Source organism: Gopherus flavomarginatus, chromosome 12 (assembly GCF_025201925.1).
Source record: "Gopherus flavomarginatus isolate rGopFla2 chromosome 12, rGopFla2.mat.asm, whole genome shotgun sequence".
Taxonomy (NCBI): Eukaryota; Metazoa; Chordata; order Testudines; family Testudinidae; genus Gopherus; species Gopherus flavomarginatus.
In genome coordinates, this window is record NC_066628.1 from 3,955,780 (window position 1) to 3,966,351 (window position 10,572).

Consider the following 10,572-nt stretch of genomic DNA (forward strand, 5'->3'; position numbering starts at 1 on the left):
TGCCCAAATTAACGATCCTATCATAACATCCCCTCCATATACTTATCAAGCTTTGTCTTAAAGCCAGGAAAGTCTTTTGCCCCTACTACTTCCCTCGGAAGGCTATTCCAGAACTTCACTCCCCTAATGGTCAGAAACCTTCGTCTAATTTCAAGCCTAAACTTCCTAATATCCAGTTTATACCCATTCGTCCTCGTGGTTACATTAGTACTAAACTTAAATAATTCCTCTCCCTCCCTAACGTTAACCCCCTTGATATATTTATATAGGGCGAGCATATCCCCCCTCAGCCTTCTTTTGGCCAGGCTAAACAAGCCAAGCTCTTTGAGTCTCCTTTCATAAGGCAGTTTTTCCATTCCTCGGATCATCCTCGTAGCCCGTCTCTGAACCTGTTCCAGTTTGAATTCATCCTTCTTGAACATGGGACACCAGAACTGCACACAGTATTCCAGATGGGGTCTCACCAACGCCGTATACAACGGTACTAACACCTCCTTATCCTTGCAGGAAATACCCCGCCTGATGCATCCCAAAATCGCATTTGCTTTTTTAACAGCCGTATCACATTGGCGACTCATAGTCATCCTGCTATCAACCAGTACCCCAAGGTCCTTCTCTTCTTCCGTCGCTTCCAACTGATGCGCCCCCAACGTATATCCAAAATTCTTATTATTAGTTCCTAAATGCATGACCTTGCACTTCTCACTATTGTATTTCATCCTATTTCTATTACTCCAGTTTACAAGGTGGTTCAGATCTTCTTGAATAGCATCCCTGTCCTTCTCCGTGTTAGCAATACCCCCCAGCTTCGTGTCATCCGCGAACTTTATTAGCACATTCCCGCTCTTTGTGCCAAGGTCAGTAATAAAAAGGTTAAATAAGATCGGTCCCAAAACCGATCCTTGAGGGACTCCACTGGTGACCTCCTTCCAGTCCGACAGTTCACCTTTCAATACGACCCTCTGGAGTCTCCCCTTTAACCAGTTCCTTATCCACCTTACAACTTTCATATTCACTCCCAGCTTTTCCAATTTAACTAACAGCTCCCCGTGCGGAACCGTGTCGAACGCCTTACTGAAATCTAGGTAAATTATATCTACCGCATTTCCTTTATCTAAGTAATCCGTCACCTTCTCAAAGAAGGAGATCAGATTGGTTTGGCACGATCTACCTTTAGTAAATCCGTGTTGCAATTCGTCACAATTACCATTGACCTCTATGTCCTTAACTACTTTCTCTCTTAAAATTTTTTCCAAGACCTTACATACTACAGACGTCAAGCTAACAGGCCTATAATTACCCGGATCACTCTTTTTCCCTTTCTTAAAAATAGGAACTACATTAGCAATCCTCCAGTCATACGGCACAACACCCGAGATTATCGATCGCTTAAAAATTCTCGCTAACGGGCTCGCAATTTCACGCGCCAGTTCCTTTAATATCCTCGGGTGGAGATTGTCCGGGCCCTCCGACTTCGACCCATCGAGCTGTTCAAGTACGGCCTCTACCTCAGTTGCAGTAATATCCACTTCCATATCCACATTCCTGTTTATCATCCCTCCATCATCGCAAGGTTCCTCACTAGTCTTATTAAAAACCGAGGCAAAGTACTTGTTTAGATGTTGGGCCATGCCTAGGTTATCCTTAACCTCCATTCCATCCTCAGTGTATAGCGGCCCCACTTCTTCTTTCTTTGTTTTCTTCTTATTTATGTGGCTGTAGAACCTTTTACTATTGGTTTTGATTCCCTTTGCAAGTTCCAGTTCAACGCGGCTTTTAGCCTTCCTCACCTTATCCCTACATGTTCTGACCTCAGCAAGGTAGCTTTCTTTACTGATCCTGCCTTCCTTCCACTCCCTGTAAGCTTTCCGCTTTTGTCTAATCCCCTCTCTGAGTTGCTTGCTCATCCAGTTTGGCCTGCAACTCCCGCCCATGGTTCTTTTCCCCTTTCTCGGGATGCAGGCTTCCGACAGTCTCCGCAGCTGCGACTTAAAGTAATTCCAGGCCTCCTCCACATTTAAATCCACTAATTCCTCCGTCCAATCCACTTCCCTAACTAATTTCCTTAACTCTTTAAAATTAGCCCTCGAGAAGTCGAAAACCCTAATCGCAGATCTACATTTGTTTATCCTTCCATCTAGTTTGAACTGAATCAGCTCATGATCACTCGAACCAAGGTTGTCCCCTACCACCATTTCTTCTACAAGGTCCTCACTGCTCACCAACACCAAGTCTAAAATGGCATCCCCTCTAGTAGGTGCTTCAACTACTTGATGAAGAAATCCATCCGCAATCACATCCAGAAAAATCCGACCCCTATTATTCGTGCAAGTACTCGTCCTCCAGTCTATATCCGGGAAGTTGAAGTCCCCCATAATCACACAGTTCCCCTTTGTGTTTACTTCACTAAAGACATTAAAGAGGTCTCTATCCATATCCCAATCCGATCCCGGCGGTCTGTAGCACACCCCAAGCACTATCTCAGGGGAAGCTCTAGTTGCTTTTTTACCCAGCGTGATTTTTGCCCAGACGGACTCCGTCTTATCCATTCCATCGCATCTTATTTCGCTACATTTAATTTCATCATTGATGTACAAGGCTACTCCCCCACCTTTGCCTTTCTTCCTGTCTTTTCTGAACAGCACATAGCCTTCAATACCCGTGCTCCAGTCATGAGTACTATTCCACCAGGTTTCGGTAATCCCTATAATATCCGGCTTCACTTCCTGCACGAGTAACTCCAGTTCCTCCATCTTGTTACCTAGGCTCCTCGCGTTAGTGTACAAACCTTTTAATTTTCGGCGTTTGGCGTCAGTGACATTCTTTCCCCCGTCGTGCACAAACTGTCTGCCACCAGCATCACCCGTTACTCTGGTTTCTACTCCACTATTCCTCCTTGGATCAAATCTTGGGGCCGCAAGGGTATCCCCGCTCACTTTGTTTACTTCCCTCTCCAGGTTATGTTCTGGCGTGGAGATCTCCCGAACATTTCCCAACCATCTCCCCCAACTTTCTAGTTTAAAGCCCTCTTGATGAGGTCGGCGAGCCTCCATCCTAGAATCCTATTTCCCTCCTTGCTGAGATGAAGTCCATCGTGAGCAAACAGTTGTCTATCCGTAAACGCGTCCCAGTGACCGTACATCCCAAAGCCCTCCTTATAACACCACTCCCTGAGCCATCTGTTGATCGCCATAATCTTGTCCCTCCTTCGTCGCCCCGCTCTAGGAACCGGCAGAATCCCACTGAAGATCACCTGAGCCTCGATGTCTTTAAGCCTCTTCCCCAGTCTGAAATAGTCCTCCTTGATACAGTCCAGCGAGTAACTAGCCGTATCGTTCGTTCCCACATGAAGGATAATCAACGGATTTTTTCCCGCTCCCGCTAAGATCGTATTCAGGCTCAAGTCCACATCCTGTATCTTAGCCCCCGGCAGACAGCACACTCTTCTGTTCTCCCGATCCGGTCTAGTTACAGGCCTGTCTACTCTTCTCAGTAGAGAGTCTCCAATCACGTAGACTTGCCTTTTCCTGGTGACAATGCGATTCTCCGGTCTATCCCCCACAGCAGCTGGCCGTGATTCCTCCTGATTTGTATTCGACCTCACCATCCTCCTAGGGCTTGTACTTGATGTCGCCTCCACTGACTGCTCCCCTCCATCTGCAGGACTAGCTGCTTGCCTCTTCTTCCTTGCCGTTATTCCTTCAGCAGCCCGCTGTGTTCCATCTTCATTTCCCAACTCAGCAAACCTATTCCTGAGTTCTATTTGTCCATCGCTGGCCCGTCTTATCCTCTGTCTGGTTCTCCTAGTGACATGTTTCCACCGTCCACTTTCCTCACCCAACAGTCCCTCCTCAGAGTCCTTAGGTCCTGCTTCTGTCCGCTCGCCTGAGCTTGTCCCCTGTGCCTCATCATGTCTGTGTTCCATGATCTGCTCAAATCCCCTTCTAAACTCAGCCAGAGTTTCCACTTGCATCTCCAGTCCCCTTACCTTTTCCTCCAGCAGCTCTATCAGACGACACTTCATGCAGATGAAACTCCTTTCAGGTGCTCCCTCTAGGACCATGTACATGCCGCAGCTGCCGCACCCAGTCATCCTCAGTGTGTCTGCACCTGCTACCTCTGCCTCCATCGTAGCGCTGCAACTCTGTGCCTGGCAATCCACAGCTCACACCGCACCGCAGGCCACCGACCAGCGCAGGGCTGCCTCTTCCCTGGTCTGCCTTCCCGGTTCCTCTGCCTTGCTCTCCCCTGCAACCTCCCCCTGGAAACTCCCACTGAAACTCCCCTGTTAGCCGCTCTGTTCGCCGCCTCTCTACAGGTGTGTTCAACTCAGACCCCGATCCCGCAGCACTCTAAAAAAATGTATTGTCTGAAGATGTCAGTTCAATTCAATGGTCTGTCTAGCCGGGATCCTCTCTGACAGCAGCCACTTATTCCTTTTTCTGGGGCAATCTCCTGGAGCCGTGATTTTAAAACTGTGTGTCATAACTAGAAAGGGAAGGGAACAACCCTCCTATGTACAATACTACAAAATCCCTCCTGGCCAGAGACACCAAAATTCTTTTACCTGTAAAGGGTTAAGGAGGTCAGGAAACCTGGCTGACACCTGACCCAAAGGACCAATAAGGGACAGGATACTTTCACATCTCGGTGGGGGGGGAGTCTTTTGTTTGTGCTCTTGGGAGTAAGAGGGACCAGACGTCCATCCAGGCTCTCCAAATCTTTCTGAACCAATCTCTCATATTTCAAACTTGTAAGTAACAGCCAGGCAAGGTGTATTAGCTTTATCTTTGTTTTCTCAACTTGTAAATGTTCCTGTTTGCTAAGACAGTTTACCTCTGTTTGCTGTAACTTTGAACCTAAGGCTAAAGGGGGTTCCCCTGGGCTCTATGAATCTGATTACCCTGTAAAGTTATTTTCCATCCTGATTTTACAGAGATGGTTTTTACCTTTCTTTCTTTAATTAAAAGCCTTCTTTTTAAGAACCTGATTGATTTTTCTTTGTTTTAAGATTCAAGGGGGTTGGATCGGCACTCGCCAGGAATTGTTGGGGAGAAGAGAAGGAGAGATGGTTAATTTCTCCTTGTTTTAAAATCCAGGGTTTTGGATCTGTGTTCACCAGGAACTTGGTGGAGAAGTCTCTCAAGGCTACTGGGAGGGAGATAGTCTAGGGGGACGGTAGACAGAGTTTCCCAAATAACTCTTAAAGGATTTGTGTGGTGGCAGTAAAACCAGATCTAAGCTGGTAATTAAGCTTAGAGGTTCTCATGCAGGTCCCTACATCTGTACCCTAAAGTTCAGAGTAGGGAAAGAACCTTGACACTGTGGGTTGCAATTCAGTTCTGAGTGTCAGAATGTAAGGCACTGGGTCTCGGTGGCTCTGGTTAGCAATGCCATCCGGGCCATTAAAAGTCCTGGCAGCAGCGCTGCCCAGCTAAGGCCGGCTAGTCCCTACCTGTTCCAACACCACGCTGTGCCCCAGAAGGGGCCAGCAGCAGGTCCAGCTCCTAGGCAAGGGGCCACGGGCCTCCGTGTGCTGCCTCTGCCCCGAGCATCGGCTCCACACTCCCGTTGGCCAGTTCCCGGACAATGGGAGGGGGAGGTGCCTGCAGATGAGAGCCGCGTGGAGCCACTTGCATGCCTCCACCTAGGAGCCAGACCTGCTGCTGACTGATTTCAGGGCACAACATTGTCCACAGTTCCAGGACAGGCAGGGGGAAACCTGCCTTAGCACCCCTGGTGCACCAGTGACCGGGAGCCGCCTGAGGTAAGCCTGCGCCCCAACCCCACACTCCAGTCCCCTGCCCCAGCCCTGAGCTCCCCACCCCCCAACCCAGAGCCCCTTCCGGCCCCAGCCCGCAGCCCTCACCCTCGCACTTCAACCCTCTGCCCCAACCCTGAGCCCCTCCCACACCCCAAACCCCTAATTCCTAGCTCAACAATTTTGTTCAACTGAGTCACCAGAAAAAAAGTTTGAAAACCACTGTCCTTTAGGAACCGTTATTCCAAACTGCTGCATTCTGGGGGACATTTCTCTCCAGCCTGGCAGCTGGGGAGACTGTTGTGAGCTCTAAAGCAGGAGGGTTTGGGGTCCTTGTATCTTTTTTCTAAGCAGCAAAAGTTCCTTGTTGCAGCATCGCCTGCCTGATATGGTGTTGGGCTAGCTGCTGCCTCAGTTTCCCCTCTCTCAGGTGAGAATCTCCTGACCTTCCAGCCTCGCTTGGTTGTTGCAGGGACCTGGCCCTCCAGCTAAGTTGTAAAAGAAAAGCCCACCCCTTCCAATGTCTCCGAGGCCATAAACAAACACAACAGTGGCTGCTACCCCAGCCTCAGGCTGGGCACAGCCTCTCCTTTCTCAGGATCTGTCTTCTTGTTTCCAATTCTTCTGATTCACCATTCTCCCCATAGACCCTCCTGGGGTTCTTAGAGTCTCTACCAAGCACCAACCCCCAGGGCTTCCTACCTGCCATCTCCCATCTTCTGCTCCGCAAGCTTCTGTCCTCTCTCCATCCCCAGAGGCCTGATTTAACCCCATGACCTGTCTGTCATGTGACTTTCCTTATTTTTTCCACCCGAAAAGCAAGCTGAGTGTAACAGGTGGGGCTAGGACCTGCCTCCATTTAAAGGGCCACCCACCCATTTTCCATCTAAATGTCCAGTCTGTTTTTGAATCCCGCTGAGCTCATGGCCTCAATAACATCTTGTGGCCTTGAGTTCCACAGGATAATTCAGCTGTGTGTCAATAAAATATTTATTTTCATCTGTTTTAAATGTGCTGCCTTTCCATTTCATTGACTGTCCTCTTGATTTGACTTATTTATTACTTGGAATAGGTACCTACTGCTCATCTATGCATTACGAATGATTGTAAGACAGTTTGCATCTTTAACTAGAAGAGTTTTTTGGGAGCAGCAATAGAGTGTCACTGCTTTTCCGTCCCTTCCAGACTATTCTCTTTTCGTTTCCCACATCGATCAGGTCTGGCACAGATCCAGTTCTTTTCCGTCTCACAGTTTGACGAGCTGACGCCTATGTCATTCAGATATGCACAGTTTCCTCCTCCCCTTACTTCGAACCTGCAACCAGAAGCCGCAGAGCTAGAATCAGTCTGTAGCCAAGGCTTGTCGGTCATACCCACAGAGAAGCATAAACTTGCATGGATTTTGTTAAACTGGGGAAGCCCCCTGGGTGGATGGAAGCTGTTATTCCAGTTAAAGAGCATTTTATTTTGTTTTATCTTATACAAATTCCCAGCTGACTGATGCTAAACCAAAATAAGCAACGGAAACTGAAAGAAGAATGTCCACACTGCCTTTTGCACTGATTTAACTAAAGCAGTTTAAAGTCACACCTTGAGTTTAACAGGGACTATTCTGCTTGTAGACCAGCCCCGAGAGAGACAGTGGAATTCTCTGCACCAAAACAGAGTCCTAGAGGCAGTGTCTTATCTGTTCTTAAAAATCTCCCATGACAGGGATTTCACAACCTCCCTGGTAACCTATTCCAGGGCATAACTACCCTGACAGTTAGAAAGTTGGTCAATGCCCTGTCAGGGATGGTCTAGGTGCACATGGTCCTTCCTCAGTGCAGGGGACTGGACTAGATGACCGCTTATGAGTCCCCTTCCGACCCTACATTTTTATGATTTTGATGATTCTATGAATGGAGTAACAAACTAAACCCACAAGGGATGGAAATGCTGACTTTTCACCTGTTTTTGACCCATGTACATTTGTCAGGTTGATCTCCATTGTTGATCTCTCTGCACTCAGCACTTCCAACACCAGTGACTTAGCACTGAGAAAATTTAGACCCAGAAACAAACTCACCGGTTGTGAAATTCAGTGCCGTTGGGCCACTTCCAAGACTGACTGGGCTCCTTTCTGAGGCCAATCCAATGGTAAACGCTGCCTTTGTACCGCAGAAGGAACGTCTTCAAAACAAACAAAGGGGGACCATTGTATTGCATGGATGAATGGCGTATGTTTGACACCCTGCCCATAACGTCTTCCACCTAGACAGTATCTATCATGTGAAAAAAACCCAGGAGTAGGAGGAGCGGAGGGCATTTAAAAAAAGAACAACTTTTTAGGTCGTCTTCCTCTATTGTCACAAAGCAAAACAGGGCACAAGCCCCTGTGTCTTTGCTTTAGAGGGAACGTATAAGGGAAAGCGTGTTGCTCTGTGTAGTGGCAGGCAAAGGGTGGCTTTATAGTACAGGGGAAATGCCTACAACACTCAAGAGACAGGCAAAATCAGGCCATCTCTTGAGCCAGCCACATCTCCTGACCATCCATCCATCCGGAACCACTGGCTGTGCTGAGCTGGGCGGGGAGTGAACTCCCAGGAGATGAGCAGGGCTGGAGCTGGAGTTCCCCACTGAATTCCTGCTCGGGGGCAGGCTGCCAATGAGCAATTTCAATCATGCACTGGCTGCAAAGCTCCAGCTCCAGACAGGGACCTGGGAAAGATCATTCACTCTGCCCTCCCAGCACGAGACACACAGGGGTGCCTCACACAGCAGGGCCTGGGCACTGTCCCATTGGCTCATGGTCTGTCGTGCCAAGGCCCGTCTATTGCGCTCACAAAACACCTGGGCCCCTCACCATCTCCAGGCCACTGTCAATCCCAGCCAGGGAGGCGCTGTGTGAAGAGCAGTAGCTCTGGCTGGCGGTCCAATTCCTTTCGTCCTCAGAGAAGAAGTAGCACTGTCTTTGGTAGCCGACCCAGCCATCCGGGCACGATGGGACATTTGCACAGTCCAAACATGGTTTAGCGGTTCTGACTGAAACAGAAAGTAGCACGGGGTAAGAGGCTGCCCTCTCCTCATCTCTGTATCCAAGGGGAACACGTAGAAATAATCCCCTCAGACCAAGGCCTCAGAGAATCCCCTAAGCAGCTCTGTCAATTACATGGATGCAGTGGTGGGTCGTGACGTTTTCAGTAAGGCAATTCCACACTCGCATGCAGGACATGACCTCACCTTCCAAATGCTTAACAAATGAAGGGGGTGGGGGGCTTCCGAAAATGCTCCTCACTTGGGATGTCATTAGGTCTAGGTCTAGCCCTGGGCCAGCCCCCTTCCCATTTTTCAACCAGCATTAGAAAAGAAATAGGACGCAACTACAGGAGCTAAGACCTGGGAAGCCGTTTGGCTAAGCGTTCCCTAGTGTCTGCAGCGCTCTGCTGGCTCCCCCAAACCTCGAGTCGCGAGGACGTCAGCTCCAGGCCCTGGAAATGTGCGCTCGAGCCAGCTCCAGATCCAAACAGAAAATACAGAGAGTGAATCCATAAGAGCTGCGCACTCACCTGCCAGGGCAGCTGCAGTAGAGATTAAACCCAAGATAAGGACTGTGACTGTGACTGTGACTGTTGCAAGGATTTTAAGTGGTCTAGTTTTCCTGAATCCGTAACCTGAAAGAGACCAACATATTAACACCCCTGGCCTGGGGCTGCTGCAAGGGAGAAGAATCTGAGTTATTTATTTACTGTGGCCTAGTGCAGAGACAGAGGACAGTTTGCACACCCCCTAGTCAAGCAAATGGCCAGTCACTAGCTGCATGGTAGATCCAAGTTTGTAGCTATCTCTGATCTACACTGCACTGAATATGGGATTACGAATTTCCTCCTGAGCTTTTCGACAGCACTTATCACAGCAGTAACTCGAGAAGAGATTTAAACAAGTAACGGTTAGAGATTGGCATGGAACAAGCCAACCTGCTCCCTGCACAGTTGTGCCTTTGCCATCATGTCCCAGTGAAAAAAACTGGGATATTCAGCCATGAACCGGAGCGAGAGAGACAGGGCCACAGTCCCAAACAGGTGCAGCTAGCAAGCCCACAAAATGCCCCTACACCCTGTTACACAGCCATAAGTACCCGGCTGCAGGGAAAGTTGTAGCAATAGATGTGAAGCAAGCGGCGGTGCTCACAGGAAGCCGGTGGGGTGATCAGATCCCTACTGTATTCGCAGGCAGGCGTTTGGGCTTCTGCACCCAAAATTGAAAATATGGCTTCATCTGCATAAGCCGCAGTGTTTCTCCCAGGCGGAGGGGCTCCACCTACCTGGTTCCTTTCCTCGCTCTTGATCTCCATTGCTATTAAGGGGCATGTCCAGCTGCTGTTCCTTACAGATCCCCAGGCCATTGTACATCCTTTGACTTTCTGTGTCATTCTCTATTTAAAAAAAATAAATCACAATTCTGCTTGAACCTGCTATAGTCACAATAACAATGAAGATGATGGAACTGAATGATTAGAGGGGAAACATTCTCTGTGGTGTGTTTCCTTTGTGCGTTGGACAGCAGCTTGTGGTGTTATCATTTATTATCTGCATTACATTAATGCCCCTTTGTGCTCCATGCTCCACACACAAATAACTAAAAGCTGTTCTCTGCCCCAAAGAACTTACAGTTTAAAGGCAGGTCTACACTTAAAATGCTGCATCAGCGCAGTTGCGCTGCTGTAGCAGTTTAACGAAGATGCTCTAAGCCAATGGGTGAGAACTCTCCAGTCAGCCAATCGGATACTTACTCCACCTCCTCGAGAGGCGGTAGATATGTTAACAAGAGTA

The 10,572-nt window shown here is 48.6% G+C and overlaps 1 protein-coding gene across 1 annotated transcript; it reads right to left on the reverse strand.

Annotated features, from left to right (window-relative positions):
• Window positions 1-6,735: 6,735 nt before the first annotated feature.
• LOC127032329 (C-type lectin domain family 2 member D-like) lies at window positions 6,736-10,184 on the reverse strand. Its single transcript, XM_050919539.1, has 5 exons — window positions 10,065-10,184; window positions 9,310-9,414; window positions 8,607-8,785; window positions 7,830-7,933; window positions 6,736-7,076 (listed from the first exon to the last, which is right to left on the reverse strand). The coding sequence occupies exons 1-5, from the start codon at window positions 10,150-10,152 to the stop codon at window positions 6,923-6,925; spliced, it is 630 nt and encodes a 209-aa protein (XP_050775496.1). The 5' UTR covers window positions 10,153-10,184; the 3' UTR covers window positions 6,736-6,922.
• Between the last annotated feature and the right edge of the window lie 388 nt (window positions 10,185-10,572).

Bases quoted from the DNA above. Each gene is read 5' to 3' on its own strand.
- LOC127032329 (XM_050919539.1), bottom strand. From the start codon at position 10,152: ATGTACAATGGCCTGGGGATCTGTAAGGAACAGCAGCTGGACATGCCC. The intron at 9,415-10,064 runs GTAGGTGGAGCC...GGTCTCTTTCAG, and splicing joins AGAGCGAGGAAAGGAACCAG to GTTACGGATTCAGGAAAACT. The intron at 7,934-8,606 runs GTGAGGGGCCCA...TTTGTTTTGAAG, and splicing joins TTGACAGTGGCCTGGAGATG to ACGTTCCTTCTGCGGTACAA.